The following is a 25,975-nucleotide window of genomic DNA, read 5'->3' on the forward strand; positions in this document are numbered from 1 at the left end:
TCGAGTAGGGGGGGAAACTCAACCCCAGGCTTGCTGGGACAGCCAGGTCTTCACGGCCGTCCGGAAGGCCCGAAGGGTGGCGAGGGTCCGAATCTCCATGGGGAGCTTGTTCCAAAGGGCCGGAGCAGCCACAGAGAAGGCCCTCCTCTGAGTGGTCGCCAGCCGACATTGGCCGGCAGATGGAATACGGAGGAGGTCTAATCTGTGGGATCGAATGGGTCTGTGGGAGGTAATCGGCAGAAGGCGGTCTCTCAAGTACCCAGGTCCAATACCATGTAGGGCTTTATAAGTAATAACTAGCACCCTGAAGCGTATCCGGAGACCAATAGGTAGCCAGTGCAGCTCGCGGAGGATAGGTGTAACATGGGTGTACCGAGGTGCACCCACGATCGCTCGCGCGGCTGCATTCTGGACCAGCTAGAGTCTCTGAACACTCTTCAAGGGCTGCCCCATGTAAAGTGCATTGCAGTAGTCCAGTCACTCATGCCCTTGAGGTCACGAGGGCATGAGTGACTGTTGTAAGATCCTCCCAGTTCAGGTAGGGATGCAATTGGTGCACCAGGCGAACCTTTCTAATTCTTTATTTTGTTCTTCCTTCAAATTTGTAGTTATCATTTTAATCTTTTCTCTATTAATCGTTAACCCTGCTACATCTCCATATTTTTCTAATTCTCGAATTAAACTACTTCCTGTTTCTAATGGATCTTCTATAATGAATACCAAATTATCTGCAAAAGCCTGAATTTTATATTCCTCTCTCTTAATTTTAGTTCCTCTTATCTCCGGATTTTGCCTAATTCTTATTAGCAGACTTTCAAGCATCATGATAAAGAGCAGAGGTGATAGTGGGCAGCCTTGCCTTACTCCTTTCATTATTTTGAAGGTCTCTGTACTTTCCCCATTTAATAATATATTTGCCCTTAGGGTGGAGTATATCATTTCTATTAGTCTTTCAAATTGGTCCCCTAATTTCATATTCTTAATTTGTTGCATCATGAATTCCCAATTTAAATTGTCGAATGCCTTCTGTGCATCCAGAAAAACAAGTGCCACTTGTTTCTCTGGATGCGCCTTATAGTACTCTAAGATATTTGCTATTATTCTGATATTATTCCTAATTTGTCTTGTTGGGAGAAATCCATTTTTGGGTGTATATAGTCATTTAATAGTTTTTTCCATCTCTCCGCTATTATTGTTGTGAATATTTTATAGTCGGCATTTAACAATGAGATTGGCCTATAGTTCTGAATCTGTTTTTTATCTGCACCTCCTCAAATAGTAATGTATTGTGTGCTTCCCTCGATGAATCCGGTATTTTTGCTTTCATCAGTACCTTATACATCTCCAACATCCAGGGTTCTATCAATTCATTCAATTCATCTATTATTTTATACCATTCTGCTGGAAATCCATCTGGGCCTGGTGTTTTATTATTTTTCTGTTTTTGGATTGCCTGTTTCAATTCTAGTCTCATTATTTCTTTTGACAATATTTATTTCTTGTCCTCTGTTATTGACGGGCTTTCTTCTTCGTTCAGATATTCCTTTAATTGTTTTCCATCTACTTGCTCCCCTTTATACAGATTCTCAAAGAACTTGTAGGCATCTTTTTCTTCCATTCCATTGATATGTTGTAATTCACCAGTTTCCTCTTGAAGTTGATATATTAATCTTTTTTCTCTCTCTTTTCTCAATCTATATGACAACTACCTCCTCGGTTTATTTGCTTGCTCAAAGGAGTTTTGTTTTGTTAGTTTTAGGCCCTTTACCATTTCTTCCTGGTATAATATGTTTAATTTATGTTTTGCTAACATCCAATCCTTTCTAATTTTGTCATTGTGTGGCTTATTTTGTAATTCTATTTCTAAATTTTTAATTTCCTCCTCTAATATCTTCTGTTGTGCCCATTTCCCTTTGTTTCTTTTTGCTGAATACACTATAATAATTCCGGAATAAGCTTTCATGGTGTCCCATAGATTTTGTGTATAGATGTCTGTTCTTTTGCATTTTCCTTAAGGAATAACTCCCAATTCATTTCTACATTTTTGAATAATTTTTTTTCTTTTAATATTTGCAAATTTAACTTCCATCTTTGTCTAGGTTTTTTTTACTTTTTCAAATTATTTTAACGGGGCTGTGATCTGCCCAGACATTTGTTAATATTTCAATTGTATGTTTTTCTGCCCCAATTTCCCCATTCAGCCATGCCATATCAATCCATGACCAGGATTGATGTGGATTGGAGTAAAAGGTAAATTGTGTTTTTTTTCTGGTTCCATTTTTCTCCAAATATCTATTAAAATTAGCTCCTCCATCATCTCAAAGCAAGTTGTTGGTAATACTTTTTTTGTTTTTGTTTTGTCACATAGGTAACTATGGCATTATAATCTCCTATTATACAAATATTTCTCAATCCAATTTCTCTAATTTTTGTGTGTAATTTTTTATAAAAGTCCTTCTGATTTTTGTTTGGAGCATATATTGCTACCAATAATACCAATTTTTGGTTTATCCATATCTCTATCATTGATATTATTCCCTTTGGGTCTGCATGAATTAAATTTGTCTTTATCCCATCTTTAACATATATCGCTATCCCTTTTCTCTTTTCTTCTGCTGATGCTGCATATAATTTTCCTAATTTAGGACATTCCAGGTATTTTATATCTTGTTTTTTAATGTGTGTTTCCTGTAACATATTATATCTGCCTTTTGTTTTGTTAATTTTGCCCAGATACGCTTTGTTTTTGTTGGTGAATTTAAACCATTAATATTTACTGACAATAATTGAATTTCCTCTTCCATTTCCTAATTCTCTGCCTGTCTTTTATTTTTTATTGACCCTAGTTTCTTTTTTGGCTCCTTGTTTTTGGTTCCTCCTCACATCCTCCTCTCTCTGTCACTCTTTCTCTTCCCTACTACTTTCTCCTTGCCTCCTTCCTTCATTCCCTGTTGTCGTTCTTCCTGGCTTCTAGATTCTAACTCCTCTTTACTGCTATGTTCCTCTTCTGGGCCTACTAGTTGCTCATATAAATCCTGTGCCTTCTCCAAATTATCAACTTTAATCCTTTTCTCCTGTCAAGTTACCAGCATCCCTTCAGGCACCAACCACCTCAATAGTATATCTCGTTTAATCAGTTGTGTCACCAAAAATCGATAGTCTCTCCGTTGCTCCCTCACTCTTCACGGAATTTGTTTCAGGGTTTGTATCTCCTTTCCTTTGTGCACCATCGGTTCGTCTCTTGTTATTCTATAAATATATCTCTCACTTTTTTCCTCGCAAATCTGATGTGTACTTCTCTGGGCAATCGGTTTCTTCTGGCATAATTAGTGCTTACCCTGTATATATCATCCAATTCATTTAAGATCTCATGCTTGTCTCTTTGTAACATCTCTGCTATTATTCTGGCCATTATCATTTGTATATCTTCCTCTTTTGTCTCTGTTACGTTCTGGAATCGGAGATAAAATGCTGCACGATCCATTTTCAGATGGACGAGGGAGTCTTCTAAGTTTTTGTTCGATGTTTTCATCTGCTGTTCAACTAGCTCTAGTTTCTTCTGTTTGTTCTGTTCTTTTTTTTACCGCTTTTATTGACTGTTCATTTTTTTCCAGGGTTTGTTTTTATTATTCCCATTTTATCGTCTAATTTCTGTATGTAATTTTTAACTTCATTTTGAGAGCCGAGGTGGTGCAGTGGTTAGGGTGCAGTACTGCAGGCCACTTCAGCTGACTGTTATCTGCAGTTCAGCGGTTCTAATCTCACCGGCTCAAGGTTGACTCAGCCTCCCATCCTTCCGAGGTGGGTGAAATGAGGACTCAGACTGTGGGGGCGATATGCTGACTCTGTAAACCGCTTAGAGAGGGCTGAAAGCCCTATGAAGCGGTATATAAGTCTAACTGCTATTGCTATTTTTCATTTCACTCATCTCTGTTTTCATTTCATTCATCTCCGTTTTCAATTCACTGTGATTTTTAGTCATCGCCTCTTGAAGCTTGATCATAGTTTCTTGGATGGTTAGCAATGTTGCCTACATATTTTGGATATTCGCCGCTGTATTTTGTTTCTCCATTGTAGCCATTCCTTCTGATGACCTTTAGGATGCTGGAGAGGCAGTCGATACCGTTATCGCTGGATTTACAGTTGTCTTTTTTCCGGCTTTCAGTGATGTTGTTGTGATACTCGTCATCTCTTTTAAAATTTTATTTTGTTCTTTTAATATATTATATATGTTGTCCCAAAGTGGCATCCAATATCTTAACTGCTATTTTTATTTCAACTTACCTTCTTTCTATCAATATTCTTTTTCTCTCTCTTTTGATCACAATCCTAAATTTGCTATCAATAGGCTGTACAGTTTTACACTAGGTATTACTAATAATATATTTGCTTCACTGTTAAGTTTGTTGTTTGTTTAAAATATATATATATAATTCCTTAACTTATCTTATTTTGTCTATATTAATCCACAAACAGTTATCCTAAAGCAGTATAAACAATTTAAATAATGTCTATATATCTCTCTAAATTATTCAATAACAACAGGTAATAATAAGAAAGAAAGAGAAGACAAGGAAAGAGAAAGACAGAGACAGAAAGCCTCAATACTTATTTATACCAATAGTGCTATATCTTAAAAGTGCAATTATTTCATTATATCCTTAATGTGATTAATTCAAATAGGCATTTATAACTATATACATATACATAAAACTATCCACAAACTTTCCACTTACTTGTTTATAAATATATATAGATAGATATGAATACTTGTTTATTGGTATTGTAAATATTATATAAATATTGTATATAATTATAACTTAATTGTTTAAATTCTATTTATCATAACCTACAAATTTTTCTGATGTATATCTTCCAATAAGTATTTCACCAAACTATTAATGCAGTCAATTTATTCAACACCTTTTCTTTTACTTTTTTTTAAAGTTCTGGGTCGAATTACTTTTCTGTTCAGTCTTTGCAAAATTGTCCATGCTCTTCTGCTCTAAACAGTTCTAGGTAGTTTCGGCACAGCTGTTGCATCAGTCTCTTCCCCTTCTGTTTCGCTGTCCTCTTCTTTTTCCTAACTGCTATCTGCCAGCCTCTGCCCCCAAGCACACCACAGTTCTCCAAGTCCTCCCTCTCAGTTTCTTTCCACTTGAGTCTGTATGTCTTTCTTCTTTGTGCTCTCTTGTTCGAGTCAGTTCATGCTCTTTCTTGTTGTCTCCCCTTCCGTTTGCTCACTTTCACCAGCTATTTTGGGCCGGTCTTTTGTCTCTGAAAGCTGCTCTCACCTCTGCTAAGTTGGCGTTCTTTTATAGGGCTCTCTAGAGCAGTGTTTTTCAACCACTGTGCCACGGCACACTAGTGTGCCGTGACATAGTGTAAGGTGTGCCGTGGGAAAAACACTTTATATATAGTCAATATAGGCACAGAGTTAAATTTTTTTAACATTTTCTAATGGTGGTGTGCCTCATGATTTTTTTCATGAAAAAAGTGTGCCTTTGCACAAAAAAGGTTGAAAAACACTGCGTCTAGAGACTCAGTGCTTTGCCCGTTCTTCTCTGCGATCTTCCTTTTCTGCCAAGGCTCACCGCTATTTCCACTTGCAAGCCAATCCACTAATCCTCTCAATGCCACAACAAGTTGATTAAATTCTTCCTTCCCCTTTTAGATAGCTTGCCCAGACTTCAGGCCTGCCATTGAAACAAGGCAGATGCTTGCACGCTGGATTAAAAGGGTATCTGCACGTCAAAGTGGGCAGTGTGTTGGGCAATTCCTATTGTGGCTGAGGGCTAATCCTACCTTTGGTTCAGACTTTGCTGCAGAGAATTTCAAAATATTCTAACTTGAATGGAGTTCTGCCTGCAGTATTTGCTTTGCCTATGAATAGAGCTACCAAGATAGTTGGCTTCTTTCAATAAGCTCTTTATTTCTTAAGGGGTGACATCTGCTGAAGGCTATTAAGAAAGGTGGGGGCTGCTTTCTGTCTCCAAGAGCATATTTCTCCCTTTAGGGAAATATAATATTCTGCCTTTTTAATATCTCCTAAAATATGTCATCCTTCTAGGAAAGGAGTGGGTGCTAACTTTCTACACTTTCATCCCAGAAGCGTCTCAGTGCTTCCGATATGGAAGTAGTATCTTGATTCTATAGGGTAGAAGAGACACATTGATTTTGAAACTCTGCGGCCACTAGCAATAAAATGCTTTCAGTATAGTGCATTTTCAGAATATGTGGTATAATACACCTATTGGTCTTCATGGTAGCAAAAGTCTCTTGGTTATTTTGGTTCCAACAGACTTAGATGTCAACCAGCTCTAGAAAACAACTTCAAGAAATTCCAATAATGGGGACGCACAAGTACAAATATAGCTGATAAACTACTGTAGAGTCTCATTTTGCTCTGGCAAATAAACAATAAAATCTACAATAAAATCAGGATTCAGGGAAACCTGATAACCAGAATACTTCATAAAACTGGTTTCACATTGTGCTAATCCACACTTTCATTTGATTTTTTTAGCACAGGAGCCACATACAGGAATTTTGGTCCTAAACCTAAATCTAACTTACACTAGCACCATTCAGGACACTTCTCCATACCCTTCCATTGTGATAAATAATCTTTGCTTCTATCATGCTCACTCATCACTTTTCTCATTATAGTTTTCACTTCTCTCTTTGAGGCTCTCTTCAAGTGCATCTTTCCCAGTTTTTGCCTCAATCCATTTCTTTGTAGAAAAGCTTGTTTTACAATCTGATCCTCATTCATTCTTTATGCTGCATAATCAAACCATATTCTTATGCTCATTTCATACTGATAATTTATTTCTATATTCAGTCCAAATTCATTTTTTGCCTTTCTGTTTTATCACCCAGTTCTTAAATACCCTGTAGCCATTGTATCCAATATATTTGTTCAGTTTCTCCTGACAAACATAACTCCCTCTTTATTTAAAAAAATGGACAGAAGTGCACTCACATACAACCATGTTTGGGTTTTTTTGATAAACATTCATTCAGTACAATAGATTACACACACTAAATTTCTAGTACCTGTCAGGCCTGCCTCCATTCAAATTCCAAGAAAGAAAGCCCCCCTGTGAAGTGGTATTTAAGTTTAAATGCTATTGCTATTGCTACCAGAACCCATTACATTTTTACCCATAAATACTTCAAAAAATATATATAAAGGAAACATCACACACCCTTGTCTTACTTACTCCTTGCTCAATGCTAACCATTCATTACACATTCAATTTCTTTACTTCCATCACATATTACACTTACTTCATTCAGCAACCACATTTCAAAATGTTTGGTAATTCAAGGCCGCTCAGTTTGAGTGCTTACTCTAAAATCAATAAATATAAAATAAACTACATAATTGCATAATTTTGAAAGCGTAACAATGCTTATGTCATTTTGACATCACTGTAGCTTGTTACAGGTGCCTATATTAATCTTGTTAGTTTATATTCAACCAAAGATGGACAAATGACCCTGAAAGTAGATTTTTTTTCTTCGTTCCTCCCCCACAACTTTGGAGTAAAAGGTCAAGTATTTATAAGAGAAGAGAAATCTAGTTTTTATCATCTAACCATGACTGAAAAGAACCAAGACTCCCTTACTTTTTTTCAGACCCTGGATCTTCTCCCTGAATAATCTGTGAAGTCTTCAAGTAACTCCTACTGCAAATATAATCTAATTACCGCCCACCTCAATGGCCACAACACTGCTATAATTCAAGGTTTAAGCTACTGTATTATACAATGAGACAGAGATTGTGTTCATATATCACGACATGCTTTAATTGGGCTTGTTTCATTCTGATAATGAAATTTGTTTAGATAATGCAGGAATACAGCAACTGTAATTTACAAATCACAGCATATAGCAAGGGTTTCCAACCGTGGCAACATTAAGCCTGGCGGACTTCAACTCCCAGAATTCCCCAGCCAGCTTTAATTCTGGGTGTTGAAGTCCGCCAGTAAAGTTGCCAAGGTTGGAAACCCATGGCATATAGCATAACATTTCAAATCAGTCCAATCACCTATAGTTTTTCAACACTATAGTTAGAGCACAGGCTAACATCACATGGGAATCCACCGAGGTTGTGTTCATGCAAAATAATTGCGTTTATAATACCATATTGTCCGAATGCAGCTGTTAGGGTAAACGACCATGGTTTAATAGGGTTGTGTTAACACTGAAACAGAGAACCTTACAATGACCCCACCAATCATTCTTTATTAAGGAGCTTAATAACAGGACGGTGCTAGGCGGCACTAAATTCTTCTAGTGTCCCTTAGAGCAGTGGTCTCCAACCTTGGCAACTTTAAGACTTGTGGACTTCAACTCCTAGAGTTCCTCAGCCAGCTTTGCTGGCTGAGGAACTCTGGGAGTTGAAGTCCACAGGTCTTAAAGTTGCCAAGGTTGGAGACCACTGCCTTAGAGGTGCTGCCAATAAAAGTCCCGAACTACGCAGCTTCTGCCACCGTTCGATTCAGACGCTTTGGATTCCGAAGCCACCCTATAAAGCGCTCCCATTGGCGGACAGGTGGGGTGACGTAGAAACAGAGTTCATCAGACAGATTAAACGCAGCGTGTGACGTACTTTTCCCCCGTATCGTCCTTTGCCCCACCTACCAGCTCTTGAATTGGCCGAGCTCCCCGTCTGTCTGCAGACCACGCTCTCCTCCCCCCCTCCCCGCTCTTACCGGAAACGAAACCTCATTGGCCGCTTTGCTCATGCGGCGTGGTCATTCCACGCGTTGGGACGCACCGCCTCTCTGCTTTCGCCTTCTTGCTTAGTGGCTGCATGCCACGTCCATCAAGATCTGACCAATAGCCGACTACGCCCCGCCTTTCGGCCGGCCTGGAAGAATTTTCCAATGAGCTTCCTTTCTGGGCTACCGGTTGATTTTGCTTAAGGCGGTCGGGTAAGTCAAGATGGCGGAGGTCGCGGGTGAGCGAGTCGCCGTCGGCTTTTAAAGGCGCTGCCTATGGCCCTGGCAAGGTCGCAGCGCCAGTCAAGGGCCTCCTCTGTGCTCGCCTCAGATCTCCTCTGGCCGTCCTATGGAGCCGGTCTTAGGCCCAAAGCAGCGCTGCCCACTCTTGTCTTTTCCGTCGCCTTTCGTGAGCGATCAGGTCCTGGCCAGGAAGGGGAAGGGGGAGGAAACGTTTGGCGCCGTCCTCGACGAAAGGACCTGTACGAATTGCTGGGAGTCCAAAGCAACGCCACTCAGGCCCAAATTAAGACCGCTTACTACCGACAGTCCTTCCTCTACCACCCGGATCGCAATGCGGGCAGCGTGGAGGCGGCCGATCGCTTCATCCACATCACTCAGGCCTACCAGGTGCTGGGCAGCCTCAGCCTGCGCAAGAAGTACGACCGTGGCCTCCTCACCCAAAAGGACATTTCCAACGCCAAGAAGCCCTCGGGCAAAAGTAAAGCAGCAGCTTCTGCTGCTCAGACAGTGTACAAGAAGCCAGTTTATACCTCTGGCCACCCTTCAGGCAAGCCCATCTTCAACTTCGATGAATTCTACCGAGCCCATTACGGCGAGCAGTTGGAACGGGAGCGCCTGATGCGCCTAAAGCAGCAAGAAATGCAGGAGCGCAAAAAGGCCATGGAGGAGGACAAGTACAAATTCCTTGAGAGTTTTCTCCTCGTGATGTTTTTATCCGGCGTCATGATCCTACTCAGACACCAGTGAAGAGAGGAGAAAGTTGTGCTGACTTTGCATGCTGATCTCTTGGGGAAGCTTTGGAAGCAGGAGAAACAGAAAAAACTGGCGAGACATTTTGTGAACTTTCTGCTGTAGGACACTCAGCAGCTTTTGGGTTGTTACACCACCAGTCTCTTGCGGAAGTTTCATCTAGCGCCCAAAGGACTTTACAGTTTTAGAAAGATTTGAAACAGGCATAGTTTTACATAGTTAATTGTCCACGCTTAACAACCTCGGGAGAAGGGATATAGGTGCTTGCCCATGAAAAATATTATCGTCAGATGCCACTTCTAATAGCATGAAATTCTTCCTCTTCCTTTAAGTCAAGAGTGGAAGGATTTGAGGGTGGGGGGGGGGCTTTCCTTTTCACGGGTTGAAAATGTTGCTGGTTTTGCACAGGCATATTTATACGATTGTTGAGACTTGTCCTGGATTTGGGCCCAAGGCTGCTGCAGAATGTAAAAATACAGAAAGAAATTGGAATGTTATGAACAAATGTTTCATTTTTGTTAAAGCATTCAAATAGAGGGACAGTTTCTGTACAGTTTGACTTCTGGTACTGAGAGCCAATCATGTCTTTATCCTAAATAGAATTTAATTGGATAAACTGACCACTGTGGGCTTTTTGCAGATTGTATCATATAGCTGTACTGTGGTTTCCTTATGTCTACAAAACGTTTAAACCACACACAAACATAAATTTATACACACACACTTTGTTTTAAAACTTCAAAAGCACAAAGATTGATGATACATGTTATTGAGCTGTCTTTAACTATGACATGTTTTACATTAACATTGGGGATGACTTAGAATAGTGTCCAAAATGTGCTTTTTAATTGAAGATGATGTTCTCTGCAGTAATCTTTCCAGGGCTTCCCCTGCCCCCTCTAAAACTACATTTACACAGTATTGTTTAAGCTATTTTATTTATCAATTTTCTTAACTGGCCCCACCCAAGCAATTGTGTAATTGAATTCTCCCATTTTCCCACACTGTATTAAATCATTAACAAATCAAACAATGGGATTGCATAATAGGATCCCAGAAACCAGAACATAAAAACAAGCCAAATTTAGAATATTGTACAAATACATCTATAAACACGTCTTCTCTTTCAGTCTTAGTCCTTCATAGGTGTAAACCTTTTTTTTCTCTTTTTTCCTTCCTGTATGATTTTCATTCTGAGTCTCCTAAACTGTCTGCTCCTAGTCTGGATGACAGTGAAAAAGTGCCTGCCCTTTTTCAGTTTTTAGCCAATAACTCCTCCCCTCTAGCAATTCTCCTTTGTTTTCAAAAACTGGAATGTTGTTCCTAAACAGTACTATAGAGGGAGTCCTAGTACTGTACTGATCTACAACTGCTAGTGAAATCATTTAGATTCATAAGCTAGAGTGCTTTGTTCTTGAACTAGCTGGATTTAAGAAGAATGAATCCCCATATATGGATAGTGAGAGGAAATAAGTTCCTTGTGATTGATGACTGTCATAAAAGCAGCCATCAATCTCAAACTAGGAAAAAAAGAGTCCCATTCTCTTGGTGATGAAGAAACGCCAGACTAGGAGTGATATATATTTTTATCTTTTGTGTACTTTGTAATTAGCTTAATTTATTTTAACTGCCTTTAGATTGTGCTCTGCAGGTAGATTTCTATTAGATGCCAATTTTGGACACATTTCAGATTGTTGTTCCCGTTCATCCCTAGGATGTTTTAAGGATCACTTTCGAATAAAGTTCCTTGGAAGATGCAGAAGCCAGTTTTGGCGTTGTAATAATTGATGTAACAATGGAGGAAAAAGCACACGGAAGTAGTATTGCACAAGAGTATATGATCAATCATAAATCAGCAAATGGCATTTTGACTTGTCATATAACCAGCCCTCCACGTTTAGGGGCACTTTTCTAAAAGTGTGCACGCTTCATAGCTGAGCACCAAGCCCTGTGTTAAATTAAGCATGGACACAGAGACTATAAGATGCCCATAATGAAAGCTTCTGAGCTTTTTTAGTGTTGTCTGTCCCACCCCCACCCCTGAGATAATAATACCATTTCATCTGAGAGCTCCTGTAAGATTTCCTGCAGTATGACAGTACGCTGAAATATACCTGCTAGGATCTCCTAGGCATTCTGTGCAACATTTCAAGGAATTCTACCAACGCCCCCCCCCCCCCCTCCTCCTCCCTACCAATCTTGCATTGTGTGGCTTAGGTTCAGGTGGAACTGCATGGTGGTCGCTAGGGCTTTCTGGAGAAGCTTGCAGAATCTCTGTTGCCTTGCCTTCACAAGCGTATCTGGATGCTGCTGTTGCCAAGGCAACGGGTGGCCCATCAGCAAGTTGGAGAGCCTGGCTGGCCCTCTCCACCAATAGCAGAGCCTGACTGGCATCCCAGAGACAGCGGCTGCTGCCTGTAACCAAGGGCTACCCATTGGCAAATGGGAAGCAGATCTTTCTTTCTCTTGCTCAACCTAAGCAGATAGAGGGCTAAGATGACTCCCCTCCCCTTCTCTCCATCAGCAGTTTCTGAGCAGCCAGTACACGAGCAAAATAACCTGTCCCTTGAGATTTCTGTGAGGATAAGGATCCAGCCAACTTTACCAGCTACAATTTGAACAAGCTGTGCTTGATTTCTAATATGGGAGAGCCCAGGAACTCAAAGCAAGGCTGAACTTTGGTTCTATTCTTCATTTGAATGGACTTGTGGGAACAGCCTGAAATAAAGGACTGAAGTTTACGTCTGGTGTGCTATCAAGGCTTTCACAATAGAGATGTTGTGATCTGTGAGATACCCTGGTGTTACTTTGAACCTAGAGGTATTTGTTGGTGCAAGCCATTCTTACCATGATGTCACATGCCAAGAATGAACAATACACCTGTCATATACCTAGAATAGTCCATGAACCACCCTCGACATCTCACAATCTGACCCTTAGGAAACTGACTCTGAAACATGTATTCTGTGTGGTTCAAAACACCCTAAATTGCTTGAATTCAGATGTGTGACATTTCTGCCAAATAGCCAAAAGAAGACACCTACCCCAATGCCAAATATCTAAATTTGTTAAAGCCTGATATGAAACTTTAGAATTTGGCTTTGGAGTTTGATCAGGTTGTGGGGAGGAGCATCTTTTACATCAGTTGTCTCTAGGCCTGGCAACTTTCAGTTGTGTTGACTGCCAACCGGTTTATTTGGTATCACAAGTACTTCTAATTGTGGGAGAAATATAGTTTGCTGCCACTACTCTCAAAATGACAACCTCAACTATGCTGAGTTGTTATGTTCTCTCTTATAAATTATTTTTATTGGCAGTGTAGTATCTTAGACATAGGAGTGGGGGAATTAACTATTCTCAGAGAACTGATTGTTTACAAACAAAATCTAATAATGCTGCATGAATAATTTACTAAATTTGTTATAGCCAGCCACTCCATTAAACTCTGGGCGGTTTACAAAATCCAAAGAACAATAGAAACAAGCACGTAAATAGATGATCTGGACTAAAACCACCAGAACAATAAATATAATACTAATTTGTGGCCCCACCCATACATCAATGAACACAAACCCCTTGACGGGAAGAGAGTCAGGTCTTAAGGGTTTTCTGGAATGCCAAGGAAATGGGCACCTTTCTTATCTTTGGGGGTTGCTATTCTAGAGTGGGGGCAGCGACAGAGAAAGCACCGTTTTCTTGGCCCCAGAAGTTTAGTGGTTTAATAGTAGATATCTAGAGTGCACCTGCTCTGAATACCAGGTGGTCAGAAACAATTGGAGTATAACCTCATAACCAGGCCATATATCATGTATAAATAATAAGGATGCTCAAACTACTATAATTTAACAATGATAATTTCTGCCTAAGGTGAGAATTCTGCATTGATTTCCTCTGTTAGCTTTTTTTTTTCTTGGCTAGCTATGGTATTCTCAGCAGTCCTTTCCAACACCAATGTTTAAAAGCTTAAACATGTTTTCTATTATATTGCTTTGAAGTCCAACCTTCCTATTCACAGGAAAGGAAGGAAAGCCACTGACTGAATTACTCTGATCTTTACAGACAGAGATCATAGCATCTCAATTTTTTTTCCCATCGCCTTCACTGCTATCCTAACAGGTGCTAGTTCTTGACTTTCTTTTGTGTTGATGATCCTAAGAGCTTCAGTTCGATGTCTTCATTGTCAGTTTGAAAACTGTTTGCTCTACTTGTCATTATTTTGAACTTTCTTATATTTAAAACTTAGCCTCATTTTTTTGGCTGCTGCTGGACTTTCATTACCTGAGTTTGCAAATCCTTTGCACTTTCTGCTCTCAGAGTAGTGCTATCAGCATAGCACAGATTATTTGATGTTTGTTCCTACTGTTTTAAAACCAAATCTTCCAATCCAGCCTCCCTCAATATATATTCAGCACAGAGATGGAATAAATAAGGAAAGAGTATGCAGCCTTGTCTCATTCCTTTGCTGACCTAGAGCAAGCCTATTTCATCATGTTCCGTCTAGACCAGGGATCCCCAACTCCTGGGCCATGGACCGGCACTGGTTCACGGCATGCCAGAAACTGGGCCACACAAACAGATGAAGTCCCATCCATGAGATGCAGGCAGGGGGATGAAATCATGCCCTCTCCGGACCGTGGGAAAATCTCACTCCACGGAACCAGTGCCCAAAAGGCTGATCTAGACCATGGCTTCCTGTCCTTTGTACAGGTTTAACCTGAAGAACCAATGAGATGTTCTAGATTCCCCCAAACATCCCAGAGTTTACAATACAAATACAATAGCAGAGTTGGAAGGGACCTTGGAGGTCTTCCAGTCCAACCCCCTGTCTAGGCAGGAAACCCTATACTGTTCCAGACAAATGGCTATCCAACATCTTAAAGACTTCCAGTGTTGGGGCATTCACAACTTCTGGAGGCAAGCTGTTCCACTGATTAATTGTTCTAACTGTCAGGAGATTTCTCCTCAGTTCTAAGTTGCTTCTCTCCTTGATTAGTTTCCACCCATTGCTTCTTGTTCTGCCCTCGGGTGCCTTGGAGAATAGTTTGACCCTCTTCTTTGTGGCAACCCCTGAGATATTGGAACACTGCTATCATGTCTCCCCTAGTCCTTCTTTCTATTAAACCAGACGTACCCAGTTCCTGAAACCGTTCTTCATATGTTTTAGTCTTCAGTCCCCTAATCATCTTTGTTGCTCTTCTCTGCCCTCTTTCTAGAGTCTCCACATCTTTTCTACATCGTGGTGACCAAAACTGAATGCAGTATTCCAAGTGTGGCCTTACCCCAAGGCATTATAAAGTGGTATTAACACTTCACGTGATCTTGATTCTATCCCTCTGTTTATGCAGCCTAAAACTCTGTTGGCTTTTTTGGCAGCTGCTGCACACTGCTGGCTCATATTTAGATGGTTGTCCACTAGGACTCCCAAGATCCCTCTCACAGTTACTACTGTTGAGCAAGGTACCACCTATACTGTACCTGTGCATTTCGTTTTTCTTGCCTAAATGTAGAACCTTACTCTTTTCACCATTTGTTTGACATAGTTGACACAACTGAGGGCTGTTTTATAACCAATTCAACATGCATTGATGTCTTGTTAGTATTGTTTAGCTTTCCCAATTATTAGCCTGCATCAGCAATAATGTTTCTTGTTCTTAGCCTTTTCTAAAACCAGATTGAATACGTAATATTCCCCTTCCCATGTAGAGCTCTCATCTGTTGTCGGATTAATTTAGCATTATTTTGCTAGCTTGTGACATTGAGGATATCATACAATACTTTACACACTCACATAATACTTTTCAGACTCCTCTCTTTGGTGTTGATATGCAAACTGACTGTTTCCAATCTGTTAGCCACATGGCGGTTCTCCGGATTTGCTGGCATAACTTAAGTTGTAGCTTTTACTGACTCTTCCATTGTTTGCCACATTTTTGTAGATATTCTACCAATTCCTGTAGACTTCTGATTTGATAATGATTGGAGTGCTGATCTAACTTCATTTTTTAAAAATATTGGAGATTCTTGTAAATAGATATATTTACAGTTACAATTCTGATTAAATATTTTCTAAGTTGACTTAGATATTGACACCTCTATTGAAGAGAACTTAAGCACACTCTATCTTTCTTTGATCTTCTTTGAGTCAATTATTACCTGTTCTTTGAGGCTGATTTGAGATTGAAATTCCCTTCTGAGTTTGCCTGCTTCCATCTTTGATCCCTTTAGAGATATTGGTCTAATACTGCCCCTGTTTTTTTCTTTCTCAGAGCTTTCCAAAATTCTTTGTTAAGTTCATTCTTGAGATCTTTGTCTTTCTGACGTTAGTTTTACTTGTCATCTTCATAATTTCGACCGTTTGTTCTCTCTTCTTTGCTCCCTATTTCCTACTCTCTTTTCATAATTATCCTTAACAAGTTCTTTGAATTCATTCCACAGTTCCTCTGGTTCCCCATGAGTAAGGTTCAGCACATTGAAGGGATTCCTGATCATTTCCTTAGCAAAGTTGAATATATACAGGTAATCCTTGACTTACGATCACAATTGAACCCCAAATTTATGTTGCATTTCTTAAGTGAATTTTGCCCCAGTTAATGACCTTTCTTGCCACATTTGTTACGTGAATCCCTGCAGTTAAGTTAATAACACGGTTGTTAAGTGAATTTGGCTTCCCCATTGATTTTGCTTGTTAGAAGGCCACAAAAGCTGATCACATGACCCTGCAACCAACATAAATATAAGTCAGTAGCCAAGCATCTGAATTTTGATCACGTGACCATGGGAATGCTGTAACATAAGTGTGAAAAATGGCTATACGTCACTTTTTTCAGTGTCGTAACTTTGGTCATTAAACAAACTGTTGTAAGTCGAGGACTACCTACACTCAAGACTATATTGTGGAAAGTGGTTGATAGTGTTCTTCCCCTCCGCTTGGCTTGAAGAATGAAAAAAATAATTGGATTGGCAAAAACTGGTAAGTTGTACTTCTACTCCATTTTGCTTTCCTAGGCCATACAGTATGCTTTCCTCCTTACTAGAGAAAGCCGCTGGAGCCTGGGGAGGGCGAAAAACAGGTCAGTCGTGTCAAAAGCAGGGGGAGGGCGAGGGTCACGTGCGCATGTGCAGGGGGGAGGCATGTGCATGCACAAGGAGGGGTCGCATGCATAGAATTATGGGTGTGGGCACACCCGCACACAATCCCCCTGTGCTCCCCCCATTTTTGGCCCGCGATGGGAAAAAGGTTAGCCATCACTACTCTATATCTTACATATTCTATCAATTAATTTAACTTGACCATACAATTCATCAACCTACTTTTGGTCTGCATTCATTGTTGGAGCATAAACCAAGATTATGGAAAACGTTTGAATATATGTTTAATCTAATTCATATTATTTGGTCACTGACTGCATTTTATACAAGTACAGTGGAATCTCCGGTCATGACCATAATCCATTCCAGGACTTCAATCGGCACCCGATTTGGTTGTTAACTGGAAACAAGACTGACTGCGCATGCGTGCACAAAAAAAAAAGGCATGAAAGAGGAAATTGCTGCATCTGTGATTGATTGCCACCCGTGGATGTGTTCGTGAACCAAGTGAAACATTTAGCGGATTTTTTGGTCGGCACCCGATTTGGTCGTGGTCAGAAGTTTTTGTGACCCGAGGTTCCACTGTACTGTCGTTGCTGTATTTTTCCTGACTGTGAAATCAACATTGTTTCCTCTGTGATTTTTATGTCAGTGTTCAATCCACTCTATTTTAATTTGTTGATGGCTAGCAAGTTACTGTTTACTCAAGTCGTTTAATCTTTTACTGTATTGAACTTTCCAAATTCCCTTTATAATTCTGTCTTTGCAGGTTTGGATTTTTCTTTTCTGCATGGCAACTCAGCAAATAAGAGATCTGGAAGTCATTAGCTGTATCATAAACACCACTAGAACTGCAAAAGAGTCTCAACTCTTCCCTTCCTTCCTTCCTTCCTTCCCTGCCATTTTAAAGGTTACCCCATTCTAAACAATTTTTGGAAGCTTACATATTAAAAGTCATGAACAACAACAAAAGAAAAAAAGTGCATGTCCTGAATAACACAGTTTAACACCCCCTAAACCAACGGGCTCACCAATCATCTTAACCCCTAAAAGCAAAGTCAGGTTTTCAGGAAAGGAATTTTCAGGAAGTTTGGAGAAATTCCTCTTTAACCAGGTTGTGAATTTGTTTCAAAGATATATGAATGAAAAACTCCATGGTGCATGAATCGCCAATAGTAAAAGTGGGAAGCTCAGAGTCCTTTTGCATTAGAGTGGTTTATAAGCCCCAGTAAATGAATAAATAATAAAGAAAGCCTTCTCTTTCTACTGGCAAACAAAGTGAAACACAGCCTGGAACATAGTCTTGAATTATGGGATGGATCTCCCTTCAAGAGTCTTCCCTAAAATTACCTGGACTCTTAAGAAATAAGGTCTCTATGTCTTCTGCCTTTATCTGTGTTTTCTTATTATTGCTGTTGGTTTGTGGTTATATCCAGTGGTTGTTAATTAAATGCACATTTTATGTTTTATTAGTAGCAATATTCAAAATACTTCCCCCCCGCTTTCAAAAATGTCGCTGTTTATCCGTTTGTCTATTTATTGCCAATATTTTGTCTGGTGCTTCCCCTAAACAGCATAGCTGGCCGTGCCAAGGGAACTCTCTGCCAGCTGCTCCCATTCTATGCGCATGAGCCTTTGGCAATGCAGATTTCTGTGAGATTGAACATTCCCTGACCATTTATCCTGGAGGGCTCCAGGCTGCTGGCCCAAGTCCTTCCAACTGATCCCAGCCTGTGTGGAATTTAATACTGAGCTTAAAAATGCAAGCATCAGCTCCCTTGTGTGCTGGCTCCCGGCCACCAAGGAAAAACTGAGCCTAATGGAAAGCCACTGGAGTGGAGTGTTCAAGGACTGGAGCTGGGCCAGGAAGGCCCACTTTCAAGTCTACCCACAATCAGGAGTGACTCTGGCCAGACACATGTTCTGAGTCACAACTCACAGGACTGTTCTGAGGACAATATAAAGGGAACCTGTTGTTTAGGCTCTCCAAGGAAAGAGAAATATAACCCCTACCCACCCCAATTTACTTAGGAAACTAGTTGCTTCAAGGCAAATGTTGTCAGGTTACTGCTTTGATGGACATCAAATTCCTGTTATTTCTTAGCTTCTAAGAAATAGAAGGTGGCGCAGTGGTTAAATGCAGCACTGCAGGCTTCTTCAGCTGACTGCAGTTCTGCAGTTCGGCTGTTCAAATCTCACCGGCTCAAGGTTGACTCAGCCTTCCATCCTTCCGAGGTGGGTAAAATGAGGACCCGGATTGTTGGGGGCAATATGCTGACTCTGTAAACCGCTTAGAGAGGGCTGGAAGCCCTATGAAGCGGTATATAAGTCTAACTGCTATTGCTATTTTTTCCAATACTGTACTATCCTTTCCTGATCTAGAAGATCATCTTCCCTAACCTTCCCCTTTCTTCAAACCCTCTTGTATAGTTACTTCTTCCTGGCTACAGAAAATTAAAAAAAATCTTTAATCAGATTCGGTGAAGATCTAGAAGATGCATTCTCAAAACATAGTAAGCTTAGTCCTACCATTTCTTTTAGTTTCTCATAGACTTTCACGAATAGGTAGTCCTTGACTTACAACCATTCATTTAGTGACCAAAGTTACACCGGCACTGAAAAATATGATCTATGACCAGTTTGCACATTTGTGACCATTGCATCATCCTCGGGGTCACGGGATCAGAATTTGAGTGCTTGGCAACCTGCATGTACAGTATTTATGAGGGTTGCAAATAGCCAGAGTCAGGTGATCATCATTGCCAAGTGCAGCTTCCCAGCTGGCTTCCCACAAGCAAAATCAATGGGGAAAGTTGGCTTTGCTTAAGAACCATGTACGTTACTTAAGTATTGCAGTGATTCATTTAACAACCATAGCAAAGAAGGTCACAAAATGGGTGCAACTCACTTAAACAACTGCCTTATTTAGCAATGGAAATTCTGCTCTCCATTGTGGTTGTTAAGACAAGGACTGCCCGTATACTTTCTGCTTTAACATTTTTTCACATTTTCATATTTTTTTTAGATCTGATATACCTTCTATGCTTTTCAATTGACTGTGTCCCATCCTCCTTATGCTGGCCTACCATTCTTAATAAAAACTTGATTTGATTTACTAAGCTTAGTGACAGTAATATGGGTTAGACTTGGGAAATGGTGTCTAGATTTTAAATCCAATCCTGTTGGCTTGTTTATATTTAGATATTAGGTGAACACAGATGACAGCTTCACTAACCAGTTACCTCACCCAAATAGTATCTGAAATGTTTGCGAACATTTTAATGCCATGCCACGATCGACATGGCAGACAGGATGCAAAAAAACCTGAGCAATACATGACAAGTTATTTTTATAAGCATCAGAGATATTAAATACTATTGCAACCAAACAGTATAAATGCCAGAGCAGCCCAATTTTCCAATTCTAGGCATGTCTCATTTTGTAGCAACTATCAAATGGCATCAGACGGAAAATAATAAACGGATGTCCATAGAACTGGCAAGGGGAGCAAGTGACATCATGTAGGCCATTATGTCATCCAACAAATCATGTGAATAATGTAATTTGCCTTTAATTCGTATCATGTGCCCAATGGCATCATTACTGGATTCAGACATTGTCCCTACTTTGGAATATTTGCTTTTGTTTTAGTGTAGGGTTTCTCAACCTCAGTAACTTTAAAATATGTGGACCTAAACTCCCAGAATTTGAGAAGTTAACCATTACAAAGATCTACCTGATACTTGATTTCTAGAAAAGGACAAAAAAATTATGTCTTGAAACCCAACACAGTTGAGTTGGAAGGAAATTCATTAGTGTTTCTTACTCATGCCCATTGGGATCAGTCATGGCATTCTGTACTAAAATGCTTTCCTTAGTGTGTGCGTGTATCTATGACTCAGGAACTGAAGTCAATTCTACTTTTATCTTATCTCTCTGGCATAGAATTCAGTGTTCACAATTCATCTACACAACGACCCTGACGGATATGAACGAGAATTCCAGCTGGATCTCCAGGATTAAATTCAGTTTGCAAGTCAGTTTAAAACAAGAGATACCAAGGTGATAAAGAGATAAACGTACTCTTTTTTAATACTGTTCTTTCTTATTAGAATTATTTATTCATTTCAGGGCTCTGGGGAAGTAATAGTATTTTTTTTAAAGTTTTGTACTTGTCAATTGCAGGGGTCTAAGGCTATAAATAATATTGTTGTATTAATAGTAGCAATTAATAAGAATAAGCATGACAGTGTAATTATTTTTTCCTAATTGTTTTGCTCACATTTTTCTCAAGCTTCAAAGCAATCTTCTAGGGATAAGTCAATTATCACTGACTCCCTATTATACATGGCAGGTGCCAATTGGTAACTTATCCAGACCAATCTATTGATATCATAAGTTGTTTTATTTAGAACATGGATATGGTATCTACTCTTTTTAACAGATCTTGCATGAAATTGAGCTCTTGCACGAATCCAGTCCAAGTCATAATTGCTTATTTACTTCCATTCAGGACCCTGGAGAAGCAGCCAAATTGTGCTTCGGGGCACAAACAATACTTTTTATTCAATCAGGGTCCATTCCTATCTTCCCACCTACTTTCCTGCCTTCAGCTGACCTGGTGCTCCAGCCAAATCTTAATTTACAGCAATAGCCAGAAAATTGTGCTGCCTCCCAGGGGATTATGTTGGTCTTAATCTCTTGGAATGAAACCTCTTGGGTAGCCTCCTACCTGGCACCTGTGGAACTCTCAGCTGGGTTTTCATATGATTGGCAGAAGGCACTGCTACAGCTTTTAAATGGCCCATTCTTTTCCCCGAAGGCTATGCTCAAACAGATACTCTCCCCAGTATCTCTCAACGTAGGCAAATTTAAGCCGTGTGGACTTCAACTCCCAAAATTCCCCAGTGAGAATTACTACTGGGGTCTCCTGGGAGTTGAAGTCACACATTGTAAACGTGCCAGGATTAAGAGACACTGATTTAGGAACGCATTGACACTTATCCAGCAGCCCTTCACTTCAGCTTTATAAAGACGTTTATATCTGAGCTGCTAGATAACGAATAATACATTTTTCCGAGGGACGTTTTTGTGACTCGGATATACGGTGCCTAGGGGTAGGAGAAGACAATACATAATAAGGAAAAGCCGAGTCATGTTATGCTTTCAAACAAAGCTGGCAAAGGCTGCCCGTAGACTGGCACGAATATTTCCAGAATGAATAAGTGACGGATCTGAATGTGCAACCATACTGGTAAATGTAGTAATTTTCTGAATTGGCATAAAATGCTAGACACTAGTAAAATAGCATCAAGTGCTTGGTTATTCAGCATGTTTTGGGAACCAACATAATCTTAAACCCCAATATGATTATTTTGGGTCTATCGCAATATTTAACCACAGCAAGTGTATGGGGAGACCTTGGAGTCTTGCAAATTCCTGCTGAGGGAACCCCAACATAAAGACAAAAGCAATACATTCTCTGCCTTCCTGCAAAAACCATGGCCCTCCGAGGTGCCTTTCCCACATATAGAATAACAAGCTTTGAAAACGCTGCATACAGAAATGTAGTATTTAAATTTATTCCAAAGAATATTTTAAATATATATATATATATATATATATATATATATATATATATATATATATATATATATATATATATATATATATTTTCCACATTTATGTTTCCACACTTATGTTTCCAAAAAACATTACATGGAAAAAAACGTTCACGAAGACAGCATGAGGTCTACCTTGAAGCTGCTGGGGGCACTGCCAGAATCGGATGACCTCTGGGAAAGACACCCCTCCCCCTTTCACACATGTATAAAGTTTTGCAGCAAAGTCCCCAAAGGAAAGAGAAAATAAAAGAAGAAGAAGAAGAAGAACCAGTTCCGGCTTGTGCATTACGTCATTGAGGGAGGGGATCCAGTGAAGTCCGAGAGGTAGAGGAGACTGGAAATGGCCCCTCCTCCCCTCCTGTCCCTTCCATCTTGTGGTAAAATTGAAGGAGCAGATTTACATTCCAAGAGCGTGTTGTGGCCTCTAGGCTTGTTTTGAGATACTGAGGATTGTTTTCGATGGTAGGACCGGTTTGATCTCTTGGTCAATGAGAACCCACTCCTGCTTCCCACCGAAGAAAACCAGGATCTGGGCACCTGCAAGGGCCAAACCAGGTTATCGCAGCAGGCTATTTTGTTTTTGAACCTAGCCATCAAAAATAAAAACAATTCAGCATCAATGCTAGAAAACTAGTGACTTTAAATTTGCATGCATTTAAATGAATGAACATATACTTGAGAAATGGCCTTCTCTTGTTCCCTTTTTCTTGGGAGCTGAAATAGATTTGAGTGGAAATTTTCAAGCAAATGTCGATAACTCAAACATCCTTGTAAACGCTGGCACAAATATTCTCCTAATGTAATGCCCTCTTCCTCTATTCTTTTTTTTTTTCGTAATTAAACCATGGAAGCAAATTCATGAATGAGGCGTCTAACATTGGCTGTAAGACATGAGAGCATAAAGCAGATCTTCTCATTTCAGAGGCAGTATACCTTTAAGAAATAGTTGCTGGGGGCAAACTACTGAAAGATGCTCCATTCATAGGCTTTCCCGAGGCTTCCGATTGGCTGCGACGGTTACAAAGAAAATGCCAGACTAGATACATTGGGCCTTGAGTGTGACCCATCCACATGAATTATAGATGCTGCTGGACTTAAAGGATACAAGGTGGGGGGGGGGGGGGAACTGCCTGTGAAATGGTAAACTTGACCAATGAATACTTCAAAACAAAAATTTGGCTCACGTTTTCTGGCCAAAGATACTTTTTGTATTAAAACCAGAGTTTTGGAAACGGAGTTTCTTTTCCAACTGAATTTTGGAGTTTGGAATTTCAGATCCGAGTTGGTGCAATGTTTTATTTTAGCTGTCCAGCATCTTACCTCTGAAGAGATAGGAAGGTTTGTGTGTTTGTGGAGTTCTCAGGGATGGATTGCATTACATGGCTTTGCCTCACATACCAACCCACCCACCCTGCGCGCTGTACTCGTCGTTCAAAACCCTGCTGTCTGGGTTTTCGCCCGAAGACAATATGCTATTGTACTGACTGGCTGGTGAATCTAATGGAGAAAATATAAAAGACTGGAGCTGAATAGGAGATCGTTTACATTCTAGCTTAGGGGAGAAATCGGAGACCACCCTCCAAGTCTAATTGGGGCGAGACTAAGAAAGGGTTTCAGTTCTGGAAGATCCTGAATGAATGCTGGCAGCATCTCATACCAGGAGCAGAGATTATTTCCTTCATGGTGATAACCCTCCTGGTCCTCCTCCTAACTCTGCTCCAGTTCCCATGAAGACTGCTATTAAGTTCCCAGGATGACTGCAGCAGTACCTTTGTGAGCTGGGAAATGCCCTGGTGTTTGGTGGCAGGAAAAATAAGATACTTACTTAGATTTCACCTCCTTCACTGTTCTTTTTTTTTTTTTTTAAGAAAACACTGAAAACCCCAAAACTGGAAATGGTGGCAGAGGCTTTTCTAAAAGCGCTTCCCCCATTGCAACAGAAATTCCTGCCTTCTAATCTTTTCGTACAAAGATTAGGGGCTTGGTTTTGCAACCCAGGATTTAAAAAAAGATGCCCAATGGGTCCTTCCTGGCACAATTTCCACCAACCCCAGCCCTCCAAACCGGCTGTGGTGGCTTTAGTTGCAGGTTAACATTACCCACTGAGGCAGGAAGTAGCCATTCCTCACTTGGTGAGCCTGGGCAATCTGTCTACTGAATTCCGGCTCACAGCCACACCTTTCACACTTTCTAATCACAAGCCACCCAAAGTCCCTTTCTCTACTGCAGTTTCCCAACCCTGGCAACTTTAAAGACATATGGACTTCAACTCCCAGAATTCCCCAGCCAGCATGGCTGGCTGGGGAATTCTGGGAGTTGAAGTCCACACATCTTAAAGTTGTCAACTTGGGCAATCCTGCTCTAAAGGGAATGGCACAGTTGGCTGCCACAACCCCTTGCTAGCTCAGCTGCCCTGCTCTAAACGGGTGTCCTGCCATATGGGTCTTCACAAACTCAGCCTTGCTGGAGCTGAAACAAAATCTCATTGCACAGAAGCGAAAAGTGAAGAACTTTTTGATATTTGAAAGGGACATTTCAAGGCTTGGGAATTTTGATCTTTTTGGAATTCAGTTTTGTAGAAAAGTGTTACAAACAACCTTGATCTCAGCCTGAAGAGGGTAATTTATTTTCTGGCCAGCTCTGAGGAGGTCAAGAGAGCCAGGGCTGTCTGCTGGGAATGGCCGAATGGACCCTTATATCCCTGAGCAGGGAAATAAATAACAGTACTGTATTATCCACAACCTGGAAGGCCACTGCAGAGGAAAATCCAAAAGCAGTGACTCACTCAGAGATACTACGGGCAGCCTCCACAGAGGCGAATATAAAAAGTGATCCATTTTACATTCTAATCAAGGAAGGTTTTTCTGGAGACTGGATAGGTAGTCAATGGCACTCGGGATCTCGGTATAGCTAACGTCACCTGCATTGTACCCTCTAAATCCAATCACACCTATAATTGCTTGAGGGGAAGGGATTAAAATTAGGAGAACCTTAATTTTTTCCCCAGTTCAAATCTCCCTCCTTGCTGTCCCCAGAATTTCATCCTTCAGTTTTTTGTTTTTGTTTTAGCAAGCACATCGCATCAAGAGAAAAGTTTGCTTGAAAATATTTCCTTGCTCCCTCCCCCACCCATCCTGGAAGGCATGTTCCCCTTAGAGCATCGTGGGGCTGCCTCATCTCTCCCGTTTATGCATACCCTGTTGAGACCGTGTGCCTATGCTGGTACTAACCCATTCTCTAGCCGTGGCATAAACTTTGGGCTAAAATGTTCTACCCTGTGCTTTGCAACCTCAAACCCCCTCCCCATCACATCAATAGACCCCTCCCCACTTCATCTGCAGATACCCCCCTGCCCCAGTAGAAAAAAATGAATAGGAAGGGGGCCAATTTAGCTCCAAAAACTGCCCCCTCCAAGCAGTTGGCCTACCCTTCCTTTCTCCACCCCCTAGAAATGTGCTGTGCTCTATTCCCCACCCCCACCCCCGTCCCCTGCCATGTATGTTCTCTTCCTACTTGCTACTGAAATGGAGTCCCTTG

The 25,975-nt window shown here is 40.6% G+C and overlaps 1 protein-coding gene across 1 annotated transcript; it reads left to right on the forward strand.

Moving 5' to 3' along the window:
* The first annotated feature begins 8,657 nt into the window (after positions 1-8,657).
* Positions 8,658-11,481, forward strand: DNAJC30 (DnaJ heat shock protein family (Hsp40) member C30). The gene has a single exon (XM_032214858.1). It carries the CDS (start codon positions 9,009-9,011, stop codon positions 9,720-9,722), a length of 714 nt encoding a protein of 237 aa, XP_032070749.1. The 5' UTR covers positions 8,658-9,008; the 3' UTR covers positions 9,723-11,481.
* The last annotated feature ends 14,494 nt before the right edge of the window (positions 11,482-25,975 follow it).

The sequence above is a fragment of the Thamnophis elegans genome, chromosome 4 (assembly GCF_009769535.1).
Source record: "Thamnophis elegans isolate rThaEle1 chromosome 4, rThaEle1.pri, whole genome shotgun sequence".
NCBI lineage: Eukaryota > Metazoa > Chordata > Lepidosauria > Squamata > Colubridae > Thamnophis > Thamnophis elegans.